The following is a 23391-nucleotide window of genomic DNA, read 5'->3' as shown; positions in this document are numbered from 1 at the left end:
TGTTTTATATACATACTATTATAGAAATATTATTTATTTAATCATTTATATCTGTCAACAGAAAAACTAATATATATAATATATATTATAACTGAAATTCTATAAAAATAAATAATTTATTACTTGTTTATTGAACAGATAGATATGTAGCAATGTACTGAAAAAAAAGTATTTAAATATTGAGTTAAAAATTGGTTATTAGATCTGGTTTAAATGTTTAATATAATCTGAATAAATTTTGAAAATTGAATAAAATTTCAATTTAAAGCTCTTAGAAAAGTTAGGGTGCAACTTACATAACATAAACAGTATTTTCACTAATTAGTTTTCTTACTTGATATTATTTATAACAAATGTTCAATTGTAAAGATAATATTTAAATTATATAAACATTCAAATAAGCAATATGAATTCACCTCATTTAAGAATTGTTAAGTTACAAACAAACATTAAATAGCACAAATTATATATAACAAAGTCACAATATACAAATGCAAATAATTATTTATATATAATTAAAAAAAAAATAATTTTAAATAATTAATCTTTTTGGAATGAATTATTGAAATTAAAAAATTTGGATAAGTGGAATGATTAGTAAGCAGTATTTTGTTTATAATACAGAAAATATTCTAATAAAAAATTTTTACATTTTTTTTCTTCTCTGTATATTTAAAGTTTTTCAGTTGTAAAAATATATATAATATATATTTTCTATACGTAAGTCATATAACACAAATGCCATAATCTCTTTCATCAAACATATTTAAGAGAATAACATAATAACATATACATATATATATATAATAATTGCATAAAACAAAAAATAATTAAATTTCTAGAAAACATAAAAATTTTAGATCATAAGACAATATCATTGGAACAGATCAAAAGATTGTGTCTGTAAATTATTATTAACAATATTTTGTTGTTGTTGTTGCTGGGTTTGTGACAAGTTTGGTTTATTGAGTGCATTAAAATTTGCAAACATGGCTGGTTGTTGTTGTTGCTGCTGTGGAATGCTTTGAGTTGCATTGAAGAAGTTTGTGTTACTCATTCCAGTAGGTGCACTATAGCCTGGACTTGTAAGTGGTGATATGCCACTAAAAGCATTGAAGTTACCCATCGTTGGCGTTTGTATATTGAGCGCTTGATTGTTTGGTAACTTGGTTGGCGTTTGAGTTTTGAGCGCATTCATTGAGAGTGCTGGTGTATTTGATTTGCTGGATTTACTCTTCAGTAAATTATCCAAATCAATATTTAAATTGCCTGCATTTAGATTTCCTGACCATGTGGCACCAACATTTTGTGTTGTTGTATTTGCATTGCTTTCAGGAGTTCCTGTTGAATTCTGATTATTATTATTATTGTTGTTGTTATTGTTAGCGTTGATGGGTTGTAAAAGGTCAATATTATTGTTGGAAACAGCAATTGGTGGAAGAATATTGTCTGAAAATAATATTGGATAAAATTAAAAATAAGTAAAATGTTGTGTTAATATAAATCAATAAAATAAAATAATCGCTTCAATACATTTAATTACAGTTACATTACTTTTACAATCAAATTCATGATGTATTTATCACATTAAAAAAATAGATTTCTTAATAAACCAAATATTTTACAAACAGGAAGAGATTTTAGGTGTATGAATTTTAAAAATATTTTTAATATCTGTTTTGTTAAAATTATATAGATTATAAATAAAAATTTTAAATATTTTATATATACAAAAATATTAAATATTTTATACATATAAAAGTTGGAATTATTTTATATATACTAACACTGAAGTAATATTAATATATAAAATTGATTTGCCGTTTCTATTATATTAAATATTACAATTAAGTAATGTAGGTATATAATTTTGACACAATTTTTTATATATATAAAATTTAAAACATTTTATATATTAGAATATATAAAGATTATTTTATAATCTTACGAAGATTATATAAGGAAATTTAAAAAGACTTTGTCTATATAAATTTCATACATATGCATAAAATAACTGAAGATTTTATATATAAACTCTATCGTTATAAATAAAAACCAAGAAAAACAACTTCATTTTTTTATTTTGACTTGTTTTTGTTTTTAAATTTTTATTCATAAATTGATTAGAATTAAAATAAAATAATTAAATAAATTATTGTTAAAAAAATTGATTAGCCTAATTCATTTTTTTATAATTTTAATCATAAAATAACAAATAATAAGATTTAGAAACAAATTTATAAATAAATATATATATATATATATACATAAATAAAATAATATAATATATATATATATATATATATAAATATATATTGTAATATATATAATATAATATATTTATATATTATTGTATATATTATAATTATATATATATATAATATATATAAAATTAAAAAAACACCAAATTTTCTCAAAATTATATCTTTTTAAGATATAAGAGTTTACATATATAAAATTTAGAAACTATTCTATATATATATATATATAAAATTCTTAATAACTTTGTATTATTATAACAAAAAGATATATAAGATCAAAAACATTAAATTATTAATGACATTATATATATATAAAATTTGGAAATATTATATATATGTACATATACAATTTATAATTATTACATATATATATAAAATTTAGATATATTTTTGATATATAAATTTAAGATAAATTTTTGAGATTTAAATTTATAATGTTTCTAAATACGAAAATAATATATTTTTTAGAAAACTTTAATATGTATAAAAATTATACACAAATTCTTTTATATCTAAATTTAATATGTAATATATTATAAAGATAATATATAGAAAGATTCCATATATAATAATTCTATATATATATATATAATTTTGTATTAAGATTATTATATGTATAAAAAATTTTATTTTTATTATAATTATGTATATGTAATATTAAAAAAATTTTTTCCATTTAATAGTAAGAAATATATAGAACTTTTAAGTATACAATTATTCGTGAGACACGGTTTTAAAAATAGTGTTTTACAGAAAGAAGTACAATATAAAATAGAAATTTTTACATAAAAACTTATAAGGTAATTACCATTTTTTAACATAATTAAAACATTTGAAATAAGCAGATTAAAGTATATAAAAGGGAGTGGTTCAAGTCTATATTCATATCAGTACATATATATAAATATAAGATAAAGCCAGTTTTAAGAAGTGCTTTATGTGTTTTCTTACTTAGCGGTGATAGAAATATTTACCAAAGATTTAAGTGGATTTAATATACGAAAAAAAATATTTAGTGATGTGTAAGCAGACAAAGAGATAAGACAATTCAAAAAAGGGCTAAGGGTCTATATATAGATAATACAAAGATATATGTTTTTATTATTAATATTGCATAAATAAAAAAGCAGTAAGCATTTTAAGCCTTTGAAGCATACAACAACCAATTGAATCTTTACCTAATGTGAACGCGTCCGCGGCGGTACTATGCCAGGAATATTCAGAAATGCTTTTTGGTTTATTGTATAAATTTATAAATGTTTTTTATTTTTTAAATATCCAAAATGTTAAGCAAATTTGTAAAGAAAAAATGAAAAAAAATTAAAATTCTAATAAAGAAATATAAAATTTTTAATACAATTATTTAATTATTAAACAAATAGTTTAAACATTTAATGAATATATATATATATCATACACTGTAAGTAAATACAATAATTTATTAATTGTTATTTTTGTCTTCGAAAACCAAATGTCTTATAGCTGAAATATTTGTTATATATAATTTCCAGCAAAAAATATAAAAGTTGATTTGAGAATAAAAATGCCAACAAATAATTTATAATTTTTATTTTTCAAAGAGTAACTTATATTACAATAGCATTTAATTCATTATTACATTTATAATTTAATTAATATTTTATTAAATAATTTTATTTTACATATGAAATTAATATACATATATTATGTCTACCAAATAATATTAATATATATTATAAATGAATATATAATAACAACGTGTACATATATATATTAATATTATATTTTGAATAGCCAACCATTTTGTTATATCTCTACACCTTTCTTAGATAATATTAATATATAATATATATGCTTGCATAATAACATGTACATATATATATATATATTAATATTATGTTTTGAATAAGTAACCATTTTTTTATATCTCTGTCCTTTACATAGATGATATGATGATATAAACATTATGTTATAAATGAAAATAAAATCGCTAGAAATCTAAGTATTGCAAATAGCAAAGAGTTGGAAAGATTACCAAAACTCATTGAAGTCCATTCTTATCGGTTCATTGCACACATCAGTATGCAAATAATCGTGTAAGTGCTATAAAAAAATTCCATTAGTTCGGGAAAAATATTTTTAAGATGAAGCTATAAATATAAATGCGGCAGATAATTCATTGGGCCGTGAAAGAGTATAAGAATTTGCAAACTTTAAAGTAGCAATTTTTGAAAAGAAGGATCAAATAAATATGGTAGTAAGACTACCATATTATTTTTGTCTATTAAACAAAAAATCCTCAACTTGAATCCTTAATAATCACGAAGTAAACCTTTTCGTTTTACTTGTGCATGCAGTCAGTGCTGAATTTAGCTCAAATATGTATATTAAAATAAACAAAAGACATAGAGTGAACATCAAGTCATCAAGTCAACTCGTCAACAGCATTAAAAGAAGCAATTAAATAAAAAATAAAAGAAGTTAAGAAAGTGCTCCACCAAAAATATGAAAATAAAAGTAGAAAAGTTTTCTAGAAAAAATATCTGTGTAAACGTTTTCAATATCAAATATTGTTTGAGAGTGGGGTGTGTTCATTTTTTTTAAATATTGCCGATATATAGGAAGTCTATTTTTCGTTTTTTAAATAAAGTATCACTTCCCATATATATGTCGCTGTGATATGGTACACTCCATATATGTACATATAATATAATTTATTTTGTTCTTTTTTTAAATTTTTTAAAAAGTTTATTTATAATTAATATTTTGTAATGTAGTACAAATGTTTAATTTTTATTTAAATTTTTTTAATATGCTTCATAGTTATAATTAATTTTATATTTAATGTCAGAATGATGCAAAAATGTTAAGAATTTATATTGTTATTATAAATCATTTTACACTTATACAATTTTAATCAAATTAAGTTGCGAAAAAAATTATTTAAAGTATTTTTTAAAATTTCAATATAAATAAATTATAACTTGAATGTTATTTATAACTTAATTATAATTTAAACAGATCAAATTTATTTAGTTATGTGTATAAATAAATATGTATTTAGTTGTGTATGTGTTTAATTTTTCCAGGCTTTAGGTATTTTTTTTTTTAAATTATAAATTTATATAACAACTTATGTAAAAACCAATTTAAGATTAAATAAAAAAAAAATAAAACAAAATAAAGATTAAATAAAAATCACAGTTGTTATCTTATGTATATATTTATTTAACAAATATTTCGATTTACTTCGTAGAACAAAAACCCAAAATAAAAACGGTGTAACACTGAAAATGGTGTACGAACCGGAATAATATATTAAGTAAATATATAAATAAGTTAACAACTGTGATTTTTATTTAATCTTTATTTTGTTTTTATATAATATCCTTAAATATAATTTTTAAAAAATTGACTTAAAGCCTGAAAAAATTAAACACATATTAGTATTGAGGTCGACAGCAATTTAAACAATTCTAGTAAAAGTGTTTATTAATACTAATATGGACTATTTCCATAATCAAGTAAAATTATTTTTAAATTGATCGAATAATTATTTAATTTTGAAATTATAAATAGAGAACACGAATTGCAAAGTATATTATTTAAAACTTCTTTTCTTAATTTCATTTTAAAAATGTATTAAGCATAATTTTATTTAAGAACAAAAAAATGTTATTTCCGTATTCTCTCAATATATTTCTTACACCAACTTATTTGTTATATCAAAATTTTATTATATTTTAATTTACTTGTTTTATAGAGATATCCTTATAGTTTATTATATAAACGCAAGATACATATATGTCAGGAAGTTTTTTTTATTAATAGCTTACGACAAAAATTTAGGTATTTAAGTGATTTCTGGACTTGTAATAATTAGATATATATATATTAATATTTTAAGTTAATAAAATATTCGCATTAATTTTTATTATTTAGAATTTATATATATTCAGTAATGTTTGTGTGAAAATAAAAAAAATATATATGCAATCAAAACATAATGCTATTATTTGTAATATATTTTATTAAATTTATTTTTTTATTAAGAAAAAAACTAAAATGTCTACAAAATAAATTTGTTTACAGTTATTGAAAATTATATAAATTTTTTTTAAAATATCTTTTAATATTTACATAATTCTTAAGATCTGATTTAACAATCGTAACTTAAGCCAGTGTTGGGACTTAAGTTAAGACTGTGAAATCGGACCTTAAAATTTGGGTAAAAATTAAAATATATTTAAAAAAATATAACATAATGATATTATATCACAGTCGTAACTTAAGCCAGTATTAAGACCTGACTTAAGACTTTGAAACCAGACTTTAAGGTTTGTATAAGAAAATTAAACATGTCGTGATTATTTTTAGTATCTTTAAATAAATTTATTTTGTCGTCGTTTTAAAGTTTCTTCATAGGAAAGAAATAAATTTTATTAAATCCAATATATTAAAAATTATAGCAATATTAAAATTAAAAATTTGATTTTTTACATATATTTTTTCATATCCACGCAAGCCTTAATTTTTATATATAACTTTTTAATAATTAAAATTAGTATGAACAGTTTATGAACTTTAAAATGTGAATTTTGATTAAAGCTTAACATATTAATTAAAAAAAAAAAACTGAAAGAACTTAAATGATTTAATACCTTAAAATTAATAAATTTTTATATGTATATTTCTTATTTTCATATCGATTATTTTATATGGAATAGTTATGATACTCTATATTATATATAAACTTAAAAATTGCTTCATATTTAATTTTACATTAATTGTGATGCTTCTTCATTTCGCGCTGCATAAAGTTTTTGTAAAATCTGCGTGGCAAGTGTCCTACACTCATCGGATGATTCTCCTCCAACATAAGGTGATTTTATAATGTCTCGCAGCCAGTTTTCTATTTCCAAGATTTGCTCAGTGAACTGCTCCACCAGAATAAAACGTGGTGTAGTGACAAGTGTAATACCAATTAGTTCCATAACTGCTAAGCGCACCCGTGGCTCTGCACTAAAACGTATAAAAGTGCATAAATCGAATACTTCACGTGTGATTATTGGTATTATTGGACAATTCTGTGCACCCATTACAATAACAGCAACAGTACGCATAAAATATACCAATAACATTATATCAATATCATGAGCAATGCGATCTGTTTTGGAATATATCATCTGTTGTGTGCGCTGGCCACGGACAAGTGAAAAAAAGAATGTACCTGCGACAGCATGGAATGGATTTGGTTTAGCTTGATTTTTTTCAAATGTAGTTTTACTAATAAATCGTCTAGTTTTATCCTTTAGACGTTCTTGTATAATACGTTCTGCTTCAGCAAGTCGTGTCTTATTTTCATCTTTAAAATTAAATTTCCTTACATGATTAACTTCTACATAACGTTTCTTTTGTGCATACATTAATTCATCGTCACTATCTTCTTCCTTTAGGGTAGCGCCCGAAAGCTCTTTAACTGCACCAGTCAATACTTCTAACATGAATATACGCAAGTTAGCATTATAACAGGAATTATCGGTATGAAATTCACCGCAGATGTATTTAGCACATAGTTCCGGTTGTATCACACATATTGCTAATACACAATTGTACTTTGTTCTTTCGAAATTTTCATAATAATACTCCATATCCAAATGTAAAAATATTTTCATTAAATCTACAGCCAGTTTTGGGTCATGCTGTGGCAATTGTGTGCGTATCATTTGTTCAGCAGAAGACAAAGCCGTTTCGAATATATCATAACTATCGCATTTCGTACTCAAAGTATGCAAAAGATCAAGTACAAATTTTGGACGTTTTTCCATTATTTGTGGTATATCATTGGACATGTCGTATGCAGGGAAATCATCATCATCAGAATCTAACTCCATCTTTACAGTTTCAACTTTGTTAGTAGTAGAAATATTTGCAGTTTCTTCTTCGCGTTTAATTTCTTCGATGATTTCTGTATTTTGATTAGTTAAAGTTACTGGAACAGTTTCTTTACCATCTTCAGCAGACATGAAATCTTCTAGTAGAGTTTCTAGACATTGCATATCAACCTCAAAGGCTTTTTCACTTTTAAGTTTATATTCTTTGACTTCACCAATTTCATCTAATTCTGTTAAGATCTGACCTTTGGATGTTGTGTCATATTTTTCATAGTCAAAATGAAGACGTTCTTCCTCTGATTTCTCATCGGTTTCAGCATAATTAAAAACTATTTCAACCGTTTTCATACCAATCATACGTTTTAGATTGTCTGGACTTTCTAAATGATTTTTCAGACCAGTAAATAAACTTTTTTTAAAATTAAATAAATTACTGTCCTTGATATCATCGTTTTTCCTCGTGGCATATAAATGTTTTGCAGTCAAAATTAGTAACTTTGACATTATTATATGTTCCATATTGGTTAGTTGCTGCAATGCGTATCTTCTGCACCAAGCACCGGTAAGTTGTTGCAGTAGTTTAGGTAGTAATTCTGCTTTGTTAACTATGGCTAAATACTCTACCAATGCTTCAAGTTCCTCATTCTTTTCAGGCGCACGTTGTGTTGTTAATTTATATAAAAAGCATAGATTCCATGTTTCTGACTGCTGCACTGCATCTCCAAGCAGCAGATATATATTTATATTTGATTTAAGCATTATCAGTGCCAAAGTGTGTGCTGCATTTCCAGATACTTTCAAGAAAATTGTTTGTAAAATATTGTGAGTATGTTGATGGGTTTTGGCTAATTCATTTAATATATGCAAAAAATTTATAAAATTTTTGTCTCTATCTGCGACATTATAGAAATTGATCACAATGCGTGTCAACAATTGCGATAAAAACTCAAGATTAAAAATTTGAGTGTCTTCACATTTGCTTATGAAGTTAAGAGCTTTTAAGAAATGTTTTAATAAGAGATGAGCATAATTTTTAGGTATAAAAATATATGGTATTTTACTCTCAAATTTATTTGCCACACAATTGGGGAGGGCAATAATAGTTTGTAGGTATTCAGCAATGGTTCCATCCAACTTTTCAATACTGATCTCTGGTAAATATTTTATGGTTCTTTCGTGTTGCTTGATTAGTGCTGCTTTCTCTCTGCATATATGCAGGAAACTTATACACAAAAAGTTGTCATCATTTAAGAGCTCAGTAATTACTTCTGTTACTTCAATGGGTTTCCTATTTAGTTCCTGGTTTAAAACATAAATTGTTTCGTAGATAAAAGCAAAAGAATGATCAATTTTAAATAAATTAAATACAACTATTTCCTCTCCTGATTTTGGCCATACTTGGTTAAAAAGACTTATCAAAACTGTTAAAAGATCGTTGTATTCATTCTTTGCTATATCTGTCCAATCGAATATGTAGTGATCAACTCCAATAATTTGTGCTGCTGTCGCAAAGCCTGGGAGCAAATTCTTAAGATATAGTTGTCTTATAATAATTTGTACTTCATTAATATCAGATGCGCAAGTAATCTTATCTAAAGTTTTTAGCTTCATAATGGCGTTACGCAGCTCGGTTTTTATGCTGTTACTCATCTTTAGTTGATGTTTAGCTGAAAATGAAAAATGTGTGCATCCGATTGGAATGTATTTCCGAAATTGTTTATAGAAGAGGCAAGGATACTACTAAAATTTGTATACGAAATTATTTTGTAGTAAAAATACTGTTAACGCGTTAAATAATTTTCGCTCAATAAATGATTTTATGATACATATTTTCTTTTGCATGCATGAACAATTTACGAAAGTTATTATACTTCGATTAAAACAAATCAATTGATATTAAACAACAATTGTCAATAATAATTATAAAAAATTAATTATAAAAAATCATCGTTACAATAAGCCGCAATGTTTGCCTTGTTACAGAATTTGTTATAAATATTATATTAATCCTGTTATATGTACTTTAACAGAATAACATTAAGCTCTTTTATTGTATTTTCAAAGTAAATCAAATATTTATAAATAAAATTTGTTGACAATTGTATAATTAATATAACAAATCCCTTTATATACTTTTCATATCCATTTTAACAACAAATACAAAAATTGATTAATTTACAATTATTTATAATATATAGCCTATATACAAATCATTTAATATAATAACAATATTATTGTTTATTGAAATAAACTTACCCATTGGCATAGTTTGATGTATTGAGAGATCTCCCAGTCCGGCTAGAAGATCGGTAGCAGTAGTTGCACCGGTGGTAACTGTATTATTAGCTTTGATTCCCGTTGTAGGGTTAAATAAATCGAAATTTTCATTAGAGGGAGCTATTGGATTAAACAAGTTACTATCCAAGCCACCAGCAATAAGTTGTGAGGAATTTGTTGCGGTAGGTGCGCTTTCTTGAAAAGCAGAAAAGTCAGCAAATTCATCAGAGGTATTGATAATACCAGTACTTGGTTGTTGCGCACTACCAAATGCTGCTGTAAAATCTCCAAATTCCTGTTGAGTTTCACTAGCACGTGGATTGAAATCATCCATGTCATTAGCTAACATAGCTAAGTTTGTTTTATCACCAACTATACGTGGTGAACATGTTTTAAAAAGATCATCCGCTACATTATTACTATTGGTATTACCTTGACCCGTTGTTGATGAGTTACTATTTGTGATTGATGTTCCACTATCAATTAAATCATTGCTACTAAGCGGTGTATCACGATGAGTTGGTGAATGTATACCAGCGGCAGAACTTGACATTTTACCAAAATTAGCAGCTGCTCCTAAATCGAGTTTTTTTGAACCAGCTACGGGTTTAGCAGGTTGTTTTGTTATTGTTGTGGATGAATTTGAACCAGATTTTGTTCGTATATTCATATTAATAGTATTTGGTTTAATTTCAGAAGCTATATCAGCTGGGCTTGCCCGATCATTTTGTCGATAATTTCTATTAAAAATAATATTTAAAAGTTAATAATATAAATACAAAAACATATATAATTACTTTACCTAGGACTTGGGGAATCACTATCAGAAAACTCCTTTTCACCTTCATACTGTGTTTCATCATCCTCATAGCGATCACCACGTGAATCTGAATCTGTAATAAGCGTAAAAAAGTTTATTTATTAAAATTCTATATATTAAAGAAGATATAAATATAAATTAATACTTACACCAATTATCTCCATGATAATTTCGGGAATTATTCCATGAATCATAACTACCACTATTACTATTCAGTGAGCGCCCACCCATACCATCACAACTCATTCCAACGTACTTGTCTTTATTTTTCTTCGCCTTTTTACGTTCTTCTCGTAATCGATCATCGTCTTGTATAAAGTCTATTAATTCTCTCACCTAATTAATATAGATTTATTATTATTTTTAAATAATTTTATGTTATAATTGCAAAATTTATATAATTATGTTTAAATATTATGTACCTTATGTCTAACATTAACACCTTGGTCCTTACCACCTTCGTCAGTAAAGGTATAATTTTCAAGTGAGCGTAAATCATATATATGTTCTCTTGAAGACGTAACAACTCGTTCTGAACCATTTCGTACTAGGTAGCTTAGTAAAAGTAAACTCTGTAAATTAAGAGAATAATTTTTATAACACAATTTTAAATAAATACAACATATAAACAAACCTTATATGTACGACGCCAATTAGTTTTATTGTCCTGTAACATTCTTTTCCATAACATTGACATTACTTCAGGGAAACTTTCATATGAAAAAGTTGCATGCGCTAATTCTTGCATTAGGGGACCAGTTGGTCCCCAAGGATCATCATTTGTTGCTTCGCGAACTTTACCCTCAATTTCTGTATAATTCATTACGACATTGGTGCTGTGAACAATAAAAATACAATTATTATAAAATTAAAATTTACAATATTAAATATAATTAGAAGATGAATATTTGGTGATATCAGAAAAGTCCAGGAATTCACTTCAAAAAAGAATTCAAAAAAATTATTTTTTGGATTCCAATTGTCACACTATTACCATCCTTTTTTATACGAAATAAATTTCTATATAATTTATAATAAGCTTTCTTATTCTTAATAAGCTTTTTTTTATAACAAATAAGACTAGTTAATTATAATATATATTATTAATTATTATCAAAATCTTAAAAATTAAATATAGAATATATAAAAATACAGAAACTTTTAGCTTAACATGTAATTTATTAGCACTTAATAAAAACAGTAAATTAATTCCAGAAACGGTCGTGTCCATATCGCAAACTAATTCATTTATCCAGACGACTAAGTGCTGCTCATCCTTTTCAACAACAATGTATATAAACATTAATTTTTTGTAAATTAATATTAGCCTAACGTATATTGGTTAACAATACTATAGTTTATATGACAATAGTTTATCTGTAACTATATTGAAGATATGTTTTCTATGTATACATAAATATTCTTAATATGTTATATTCTTATATAATACAGGGCTGCCAAGTAAATAAATTTTTGAAATTATAAGGTTTAGTGTTTTGAAAATACTCTCAACTATTTGTTTGATATACCGTTTTTTAATGCAAATCTAGAATGGCTTGGCAATTATATTGATAAATCGGCGGTACTGGTTCAAAACCAGCGAGAATTCGTGATATATAATATAATGGCGACGCCAGTTATGGGATTGAGATATAAAATGTTGTGCTTTTTTAGTGTTTTAATGGAGACAATAAAACATCCGTTATGGCGCTTGATTGAGCTAGAGTGGCCTTGCACTAGTGATTACTACTAGTGATTAAAATTAGTGTTGTTTGTTTAGTATAATTTTAATAATATAATAATAATAATTAATAAACATTTATTTATTATAATTTTAATAATTTTTAAAATTCGTGCAGAAAATGAAAAAGTAAGATTCAAATGTAATTAAACAAATACTGTTAGCAGCTAAGGTATGAATATTGTTTCAGAAGCGTCAAGATCTAATCTAGCTGACCAAGAGCCCTTCACCAACTCTGGTTTGATTTCAATGCATGTTAAGGTAGTTGCAAAACACGGATTACATGCGCAACATTATGTGAAATGCATCACTGGATACGATAATCAAGAGTTCAACTCTAACTAAATAATCTAATGATTCTAACTCAGCATTATTTAGTAATTCAATAAGTCTGAGATGGCTTTAATTAGAAACAAAACTTAACAAGCTCAGTCAAAAAACTGATTTAACAAAACAATTTATTTTTTTAATAATTTTTTTAAACTCTTCTAAATTAATATAAAACTCTGAGTAATTCAACTTCGAATTAATATTAATTATTACTTAATATTACTCACATTCATACTTTGAAAATTCACACACCCATATATTATAATAATTTAAACAATAATATCAGCAGCAGTAATAAAATAAAGCAAAATTAATTTATTGATAAAATAAAAAATATTTTTTCTAGAAAACCTCTAATAAACCGTTTTCAACGTCGAAAATTTGCAATATTTTATAGATCATATTATATATGTGAATAATAACACAGCTGCAAATAGACCATTTTTAAAGTTTACGGAATTTCTTATGTCTGTTTTTGCCGAAAGCATTACATATATGAAAAGGCATGTTTATGGTTTGTTTATATTTAAAAAGGTGGCGTTTTAAATGGTAAATAATTTCTTTTAATTCTTTTTATCATTAATGATAAGTTTTATTTGAAATATGTGTATATATTTATATACATTTAATCTTATAAGGTAGAATACATTGGTAATAAATTCTACATTGGTAGAATTGGTATTCAATATCTGAATTATTTTGCGATCTTGTAGTAACTGAATATTGTGTTCAAGAACAGATAATTATTGTTTAATATTGTTTAAATATAAATTATAAGCTTATGCTAATTTTGTGAACCTATCAATCTGACCTATATATTTCGGATTAATTTTACTTTTTATTGCAACGAAATCGGAAACACAAAGGTTTTTAATTTTTTCCATATCCATAGACTTGTGTAACATTATAACCCCTTTATACCCTTATCAATTCGTGATTCCGTAGTAATTTTTGCAATCTTTGAAAAGGTGAAAAGCAAGCAATATTATTTTAAAAAAATTAAGCAGTAATTATCATGAATCTTGACATTTCCTTGAAATTGTCTTATGATCATCATTATCGTCGTGGCGATCCTAATCTTATCTTAGCCTACTTAACAAATTGCCTCCATGTTTTTCTGTCACTTGATATTATTTTCCAGTGTCTTCAACCAAATTCTTTCGTCGTTCGTATGTCATCTACTAAGTGTAGATTTAGCCTATCTCCTCTACTTTGGCATTGTATCCATTGTCTGAATATGTCAAGCCCTCTAAAGTTTTTGCAAATTTAATTGGTTTGCTATACTCTATACAATACTTCATAACTTTGATTTATATGTAATTTAATCGGTTGGCTACTTGAACCCTGATCTGAAATCTGGATTACGAGAACATTTTTTTTTCTTTATATTAATTATTCTATAAAGTCAACAAACTGCTTAAACATCAATAAATATGTTATACTTAATACCATTTTTAAATTTCAACAAACTTTATTAAGAGGTATTTTAAGAGGCGTTTCTGTTTAAGGGAACATTAAGGGTCCTTTATAGTAAAGTTTATATTTTATAGTCATTTTATTATTTCTTATATAGCAAATAATAGCATCTTTACTTATCTAACAAAACAGTTCGGAACTAAGAAATGCAATTAAAGTTTGCTTTTTAACCGATTCCTCAATAAGTTTATTACTATGAAAGTAATTATTGAAGTCATTATTGTATAAATGTATATTATTACTTTTTTGTTTATACTAAAAATATTTAGAGCACTAATTCTTTATTTAACAATTGTATACTTGACAATACTTGATTTTCACAGAATGTTGTACTACAAAGAATACAGAAAAATTATCAGATAATATAGTGGCAAAACAAAAAATAATATTTGCCTGGAAAATTAATGATCAGATATATACAACAAAAATATTTGACTATATTCTTACTGCGAATTAAATAACTTTAATGGAGTCGAATAGGTCACGTGTTCAAAACATTCAGAATGGAACATCTTCAACATTTTAATGAATGTTCCAAGATTACTATCTTCGCTCAAAAATTTCATATAATATGAAACAATATTTGTAAAATATATAATTCATTAGTAGTAAATTTAAAAAAGATCAAGAAATTCTTTAAGAACAAATATTTCTGTAACTTTTCTTTAATGAAATGATAAATTTGAACATTAAAAGTCAAAGTTTATTATTAAAGTCTTCAATAAATCTTCAAAAATATTTAAATAACTTTAAAAATCAAAACAAAGCATTAACTTTCTTTATTGTTAACACATTTCTTTATAATAATTAATTTAAAATGGTATTCGTGGCGTAATTTTTCAATTACGATAAAAATTTGATGATAATGTGTAGAGTAAATATATAACTATACATAAGCAAAAGTACAATAAAACAAATAGTCAGTATAGAATACTTATCAGTTTGAACATTTAAAAATAAATGAATAACATTGCAGTAAAAGAAAACAATTCCGACGTCTGATAAAAATTCATATTTGTTAAATTTCTACAGGTAGATAGGTAAGGTAGGCCAGTAAAAACACATACAAATTGCTTCGAACTAAATTTTATTAATAAATAATCAGAAATCTGTGAAGCGTACGCGGCAACGGAACCAAACATAATTTATTTCCGACATGCTTTATTAGTAGTCATTGTTATCATTCCGTAAAAAAGATATATATGTCAATGTCCATAAATGAAATGGAACAAGGGAAAATGTTTTGGGTGTTTTATTTAGAATTACTATAGCTCGACAGTAAGCTTGCAATTCATACAGCTGTAAAGCTATTACTGCCATTTGGATAGTGGGATTTAAACATAATAACGATACTATTTTATGATGGGAATTTACAACTGGTTATGTAGCACATACTTATCATTGTTCAACAAATATTATTTGCATTAACAGGTTGAAGCTATAATTATCCAACAATGATACAGTTTTAAGATATATTATCGATAGACAAAGATGATAGGCTATGAACAATTTTCAAAAGCATATGTGATTAGTACCTCACATACATTAAAAGAGTGATTTTATGATCCATCAATGACATTAATATTAATTTATGTGCCGTTATCAGGTAAAACACCATACTACAAGTGCGGGTCTTAGTAACTGTTATATCCAATGCATGATGTAGCAATATTCATCGTCTACTGTATTTAACATAATTACACTATAATGAGTATCATAACTTATTATTGCTTAATCATGCATTGGCATAAGTCTATATATTATATCATAGGTAATTTGATTGTTAAGGGGATCAATTTGCAATCACAATTTAATTGACATTATTAACATTGAAATAACTGTGACTAGTAATCACTGTAAAATATTTATCTATATTTACAATTATGAAAAAATAAAGTTACAACAAATTATTTATCTTATGGCTAGACATCTGCATAGACTTGATCTGAATATTGATCTGCTCAAAAATATACAAAAAATCTACTAGTAAGCTGATTTAGCTAAAGCGTAACCTGCTTAGTATCGGTGCTGACAGTTCACTGCGCACTAAGAAAACATATTATGAGACTAGGTCTATCCTATAATGACTTTTGTTGGGGTTACGGCTTTGCAAATGAGGAAGCAACTCTGTTTCACGTCATGTGTTAGTGAAAAAGCTGTCATCTTGCAATTAGGAACTATATCAAGTTTATAAACTCGTCAAGTTGATTCAACTTCACTTCAATGGGAAAGTCGTGTTTTTAAGCATTGCTCGCAAGTTGACTATTGCCATTCCTTTTGGAATCTTTCTGGTCTGCGTATAAACAATGCTAATCTATGGTGTTACAACGGCTCAATATTTGAGCAAAAATTATTTAACTGGCTTGAGAAATAAACTTTCAAGGTTTAAATTTTGGAGCTAATCTAGAGAAATCAAATTACTTTCACTATACAAATTTATAGTGAAAGTAAACACGTTTTTCCTTGGAACTCACAGTTATTCGAAGCAGTTAAATATACAAAAAGAATCAGTTCGAAATATATATATATTTTTATTATGTAAATAAAATCATACTAATATTAATTGGCATAATGAGGTAGATATATTAGAAGTAAAACTAGTATGATACATTTTAATATAGAAATGTTTACCTATTAAAACTATGAAATTAAAATCACATATTGATCTTAATAGAGAATAAAGAAAAAATATTAAAATGCTCCATCATTTTTAACTTTTAATATTGTTCATTTTTAAGGATTATAAAATAAAAAACTAATAGTAAACAATTGCTAGAAAAAATTTAGAGAAAAAAAACTATTTAAGTATATAATAAAAAAAGAAGTGGTGTCTGCAAAGAAACTAAAAACTTTTCAATGGTCTTGAGCAATGCTGAAGACACTAGCGATTGGGTATGAGTAATCATTTAATATTTTATACTTTTTGTTTTTTTTTTTGGCTTTTTAGTGTGTGGGAAGTTGTGAATTGATTTTAAATGATTTTGTTAATTAAAGAAATAATATTATATTTGATAGATTTCGTGGTTTTTTACCACGAAAAAATATACTTTTTAATGCAGGTATACTATGTATGCTGTATAAACAATATAATATAATGTTTATATAATATATAAACAATACAATATATAACAATATAATATAAATATAACGATATATATCCTAAAATAATATCTATTATTAATAATTTATTTGTTTTTAATAATTTATTTATTTTTAATAATTTATTTATTAAATTATTATTACAAAAAAAAATTAAATTATTTATTAAATTAATGTATAGGAATTCCAAAATATGTGAACGTTTTTTGGCTTTTTTTTGTATATATTAATATAGTTATACCTATTATTCGTATATTGGAACAGTCTAAGTATTATCTTTAGTTTTATTATTTTATATAATTTTAGTTAGTTTTTTATATAGTCATATTAGTGCATATTGTTGAATTATAAATACTTGCAAGATTAGTTGTCATAAAATCACGCTCTAATAAAAATGTCAAACAATTTCGAAACGTTTAAAAAATATATAAATTAATAAATATATAAAAACAAAGCCACTGTTTTTATAATAAATATATATGTCTTTATATAAATATAATTAATAGAAAATAAACCCAAAGCATTCGAGTAAGTTTCAAATTATTTCGGTCACTCGCTTTTTACCAAATTTAGATATTACCCATAATGTTTAGTTTCAATATAAGACCAATTTAAGTTATTAACTAATTTTATCAATATATTTATTACAATGTGTTTAATATTTTATTGCTTAAATAATTTAACACATAATTGTTATAATAAATTGTAGTTTGAAATGTGTACGCGAAGTAAATATGGCATAAACACAAATATGTGCGTGACATATTTAACAAAAAGAAAGACCTTGAAAAGTTAATAGTTAATGTTCAGCTTAATATAATTTTAAAAACTTTAAATATAGACTATTATTTGCACCAAATTTTTTTAAATTTATAATAACTACTAAGAATTAATTAAATTGGTACAATTGCACTTATGCTAATTAGGGTGGGTGTGTGATGGAATGTCTTCTATTACCTTGACCTAACACTCGATATCAATTTAACAAATATTAAAAACAAAAAAGGTATTATTTATATAACTTTTTAATATTATTAACTTACACCATGTCCGCCAATTCGCGCACTTTCCACATCGATATGAATTTATCAACCATTTTGATGTTATGCTATTTCCTGCTTAGAACTTTTTCACTAAATTTGCAAAGGTTTTGTTGTATTTTTTAACTTGTTCTACTTCTACAGTTTCTTTTTAATTGTATTTCTTTACACAAAATACAATTGCAATTAAGAAAATAAAATTTAACCAAAAATTTAGAAATAACTTTTTGCAAAATTATTGTAAAACTATAAAAGAAAAAAAGTTTTGGTGATTTGGCTTTTGTCTGTCACCATAAATTCTTTGCAACTAGTCTCTAGTAAGTTAAGTTGGTTGCGATTGAAGCTGTCAAGTAAAATTTTTATGAATTATCTGGTATTGTGAATAGTCATTAAATTGAATTTTGCATTCTCTTCTACATGTATATATCTGTAGTAAAATTTTTATGGAGATTGATTAATGAGAATAATATCATATTTCCACTGCCACTACTTATATTAATGAAATTATAATTTTTCGTTTCTATTGGCATAAGTTGGTTTATATATGTGATTTTGGTAATTTCCTTTGTGGGAAATTTATTTTTAGGGTGTTCATTCGATATTTTTGAATCAATTGATTTAGTTATAATGAGCTCATTTCTATGAAAGGACTTTATATGGTAAATTGTCCTCATTAGCGGCCTTAATAAACAGAGCTACCAAATTTGAGACAAGTCGAAATATGTTTATGTAAATGAACAAAGACAAAAAAGAATTTTGTTTTTGTAGAAATATTTGAAATTTTTTTGTAGAACAATTTTTTGCTTACTGATGAAAGAAATTTTAATTAATGAAACAATTTATACTATGTTCAGACAACCAAATTTGCTTAATTTATTATTCCTTATTATTCCTTTATTATTCCTTTATTATTCCTTATATTATTCCTCTGCGAAGTTTTAAAACTTGATTATTATAACTATAAAGTATGGCATTCAGTAGACTTATTAGCTTTAATGGATTTTAGGTATGTAAATTATTATTTTTCACTCTATTTTAAATTAATAACAGTAATAGTTTTTTCTCTATATAAAAAATTTAAAAATTTGCATTACTTTCTAAATATTTTCTCGGTTTTATTAAAATCAGCTATTTTTAAAAATATATATTACTTTTTTGTTATCTCAACTTATCTTTTGCTTAAAATTTACCTTTCGCATAGTTGCATCTGAAATTTCCCTTAATATCAGCCTTCATTTTTACAAAATTAAGGCCATTTTCCTTAATTACGTCCTAACCTTGAAACTGAATTTCATATGAAAAAAATCACTTAATTTCGCTGAAACGAACACGAAATTAAGATTTAAGCAAAACTAAGGCGTTTCTGAACATAATATTAATCATTCATATAATACTACCGAAATATTTTTATTGTAAAATATTTATTATAATTTTTGTACAAATTGTAATAAAAAACTAATTACTCTACATAAGCAGACCAAATTAATATTCAGTTAATAACCTAATAATAATTATGTTCTTGATTTCATATATTCGATTCGCTGCATTAAAAACATAGAGGGTGTTCACGCTGTCTTGCAAACTCATTGCAAGGTACACCCATGTATATATGCTTGCAACGAAACAAAAAATTAAAAAAAAAATTGATGTTTTGACACCTGTTGCTTCTTATGCGGATTTGGTGTGCAGCAAAAACAGCTGTTTCATATTGTTGTTGCAATTTTCCAACAGATGTGTTCTTGCACTCTTGCAATTTTAGTATCGCATTCTTGCATTTCGTACACCTTACTATGACTTTGCAAGACAGAGTGAATATCCGTAATATTTGTTGCAGCTCTCAGTGCTTTCAATGTGTTAACTTACATTAAAGCAACAGCATATGTTGTGATAGACGATCAGTTGGTTATTTGCATAATAATGCTCTTATTAACCATTTAGTAAATTAAGAATGTGTTATTGTGAATATTGTGCAAAATGTAAGAAGCAGAGTGGAGCAGCTGATCACCCCGTGGAAATAATTTTGCCGATTCAATTAATAATAAAGTAAATTTTTTGAAATAAAAGTGATACCAATATTAATTTAAAATTAATTTATATACAACTAAATATGTATTATATTTTGCATATTAAACAGTTTTGTTTATAACATTCATGATGTTATGATAAATGTTTATACATGTAAAGGTTATGTAAAAGATTCTCTTATTTGCAGTTAAAAAATTTTTGATGAAATGTTTGGTCTACAACGTTTTACAAACACTATCGGCACAAAATTATTCAGAAGGGCAGTTGTGTACAGTAGCAGTAGTACAGTCGCACGACCAGTCGCTGCTTGCACGGCAGAGAGAGGTATTGAAACTGTAGCTCCTAAAGATGATGTCACAAATGAAACATCTCCCGGGACTAAGAAAAAAAGTAAGATCTTCATATAGAAGTCAAATTTTACAAAACCAACTTTTTACTTATTTAGGTACACTTGTAGCAGCTGCTTTCGAGTCATTGAAAAATTCCGATGAAAATAACACAGAAAAAAGCACACCCACTCCAATAGACAATGTTATAAATGAAAGAATTATTAATGCAAAAACTGTTAATGGCCTTTTGGCGATTGTTGATGGCGATAAGACAATAACAAGAACACATGCTTTTAAAATTGTATCGATTTTATCCGAATGGAGCTCTATAAATAAAGTTAAAATTTCTGATTTTGAAAATGATTCTCGATTTTTGCGCGTTTGTCGTTTACTCGGACGTCATACATCGAAAGCTTCTAATGTTAATAATACAAAAGCTATAAGTGGGTTTCGGACGGATGACCTCAATACAGTGCTTGGTGTAGCAGGCGACGATGAAGCAGCTAAGCTCATTGCTAGTATAAGTCTACCGCAAATGGTTAAAGTTATGAGTGCTTTGGCATCACGAAAACGCAGAAGTACACCTTTGTTAAGGTCACTTGCATTCAATATTAGCAGTTCAACAGAACAATTGGATCTAAAACAATGTGCAGATGTGTTTTATGCAATGGCAACATTAAATTTTCAAGATTCTGTACTGGCTGCTAAATTATGTTCTGACGTACTCGCAACTTTAAAAAAAAATACTGAAAAGTCTGCGGTGGTCGGTTCAATATTGACAAGTTTGGGAATACTTAAATATCGCGATTTAGGTAAGTAAAATGTTTAAATATTTAAATAGTTTATTAACGAATAATAATTATTTATGATATAGATATTCTTGAAGCGCTTACGCAATGGATTTTGACAAATCAAGAAATATGCCGACCTCAAGATCTCAGCGCATTATTTTTGACTTCAGCTTTGTTAAATTTTAGAACCATGGATATTGAAAATGTGCGTAGCAAACTAGTCAAATCTATAGTAAAAGAGGATTTTCCAAAACCTAGCGACTGGCTTAATCATGTATGGGCATTGGCTTTACTAGATTTGATAAATAACAACCACTTAGAATCAGTGCTTAAGTGAGGAAATTTTTTTATTATTGTTACTTTATTTATACTTTTTTTTCTAATATAGTTCCAAATTTCTACAAACCTTGACCGCAAAAAACAATTTATCTCCTACAAGTAAAATGAAGCTATTAAATTTAAACAGTTATGCGCAAATATTAGCAAACAATTACAAGGGTTCCCTGCTTCCTGCCGATAGTGATATATTTAATGTACCAATAGTGCATAGTAAAACAAAAACAATATTACTTAATGGTATGCTTGATGCACTGAAAAGTTTACTACCCGCAAATAACCATTTTAATAGTCTAGTTGATAGTAAAATGGGTTTTTTAATCGGTTAGTATAATGAAAATATTTTGAGCTGCTATTCAAATAAATAAATATATTCATTATTTCAGATGCTGTATGTATATTTGATGAAAAGCGCAATCCATTGCCATTGAATACAGATAACCCTAATAGCAAAAGGTAAATATATTTTATTAAATCAATAAAAATTTTTAATTAAATGAGATTCTCCGTACAGAGTTGCGCTTATGGTTATTGACTATCACGACTTATGTCACGGTGCTCATCGCTCTTTTAATGGCATTTTGTTTTTAAATTTTAACCTTCTGGAGAAAAGTGGATATAAAGTCATACCTATTCCGCATAATGAGTTCAATACGAGCGATAAGTTGCTGAAACGTGTGCAGTATCTAGAAACAAAGTTCAAAACGTTAGTTAGTAAGAGGGCCCAGTAAATTATGTTTTATAGAACATTTTTAATTCACAGAAAACTATTAAATAGTTTTGAAAAATTATGTTTGCCTAGTTCATTTCAAATTAAGTTAAATATATTTTATTTTGTAAAATATTTCAATATTTTTTTCTGTCCCACACAATTGTATGATAGTTTAATATAATAATTATATTTAATAATTTGTTTTTTATGATTATGTTTATTTATATTTTATGATACAATATTGCTCGCCTAACATTTGATTGAAATAGAGAAATTAAACA

At 25.4% G+C, this 23391-nt stretch overlaps 3 protein-coding genes across 4 annotated transcripts; 1 reads left to right on the top strand and 2 right to left on the bottom strand.

Annotated features, from left to right (window-relative positions):
* Positions 1 to 714: 714 nt before the first annotated feature.
* Positions 715 to 19102, bottom strand: LOC119678484 (clathrin interactor 1). 2 transcript variants are annotated; one of them, XM_038090340.1, is made up of 8 exons: positions 18921 to 18973; positions 11866 to 12067; positions 11654 to 11803; positions 11381 to 11567; positions 11214 to 11304; positions 10844 to 11151; positions 10391 to 10783; positions 715 to 1449 (listed from the first exon to the last, which is right to left on the bottom strand). In XM_038090340.1, exons 1-8 carry the CDS (start codon positions 18971 to 18973, stop codon positions 875 to 877), a joined length of 1959 nt encoding a protein of 652 aa, XP_037946268.1. In that variant the 3' UTR covers positions 715 to 874. The 2 variants fall into 2 exon arrangements, with proteins under 2 accessions (XP_037946268.1, XP_037946267.1); XM_038090339.1 differs by having other exon boundaries at positions 10391 to 11151; positions 18921 to 19102.
* LOC119678483 (telomere length regulation protein TEL2 homolog) lies at positions 6982 to 9823 on the bottom strand. The gene has a single exon (XM_038090338.1). It carries the CDS (start codon positions 9782 to 9784, stop codon positions 7019 to 7021), a length of 2766 nt encoding a protein of 921 aa, XP_037946266.1. The 5' UTR covers positions 9785 to 9823; the 3' UTR covers positions 6982 to 7018.
* A 1773-nt stretch (positions 19103 to 20875) lies between the features above and the next one.
* LOC119681618 (FAST kinase domain-containing protein 4) lies at positions 20876 to 23151 on the top strand. Its single transcript, XM_038094861.1, has 7 exons — positions 20876 to 20960; positions 21130 to 21332; positions 21388 to 22083; positions 22146 to 22395; positions 22451 to 22722; positions 22785 to 22854; positions 22913 to 23151. Exons 2-7 carry the CDS (start codon positions 21149 to 21151, stop codon positions 23127 to 23129), a joined length of 1689 nt encoding a protein of 562 aa, XP_037950789.1. The 5' UTR covers positions 20876 to 20960; positions 21130 to 21148; the 3' UTR covers positions 23130 to 23151.
* The last annotated feature ends 240 nt before the right edge of the window (positions 23152 to 23391 follow it).

This window comes from Teleopsis dalmanni, chromosome 2, assembly GCF_002237135.1.
Source record: "Teleopsis dalmanni isolate 2A chromosome 2, ASM223713v2, whole genome shotgun sequence".
NCBI classification, from domain to species: Eukaryota; Metazoa; Arthropoda; class Insecta; order Diptera; family Diopsidae; genus Teleopsis; species Teleopsis dalmanni.
This window is presented reverse-complemented; position numbering and strand designations above follow the sequence as displayed.

Excerpts from the sequence above, each read along its gene's own strand:
- LOC119678483 (XM_038090338.1), bottom strand. The coding sequence starts at position 9,784 with ATGAGTAACAGCATAAAAACCGAGCTGCGTAACGCCATTATGAAGCTA.
- LOC119678484 (XM_038090339.1), bottom strand. The coding sequence starts at position 18,973 with ATGGTTGATAAATTCATATCGATGTGGAAAGTGCGCGAATTGGCGGAC. Across the intron at positions 11,152-11,213 it reads AGTGATTCCCCAAGTCCTAG|AAATTATCGACAAAATGATC; the intron begins GTAAAGTAATTA and ends TATTTTTAATAG. Across the intron at positions 1,450-10,390 it reads ACATCAAACTATGCCAATGG|ACAATATTCTTCCACCAATT; the intron begins GTAAGTTTATTT and ends TATTATTTTCAG.
- LOC119681618 (XM_038094861.1), top strand. The coding sequence starts at position 21,149 with ATGTTTGGTCTACAACGTTTTACAAACACTATCGGCACAAAATTATTC. Across the intron at positions 22,723-22,784 it reads TAAAATGGGTTTTTTAATCG|ATGCTGTATGTATATTTGAT; the intron begins GTTAGTATAATG and ends TCATTATTTCAG. Across the intron at positions 22,855-22,912 it reads GATAACCCTAATAGCAAAAG|AGTTGCGCTTATGGTTATTG; the intron begins GTAAATATATTT and ends TTCTCCGTACAG.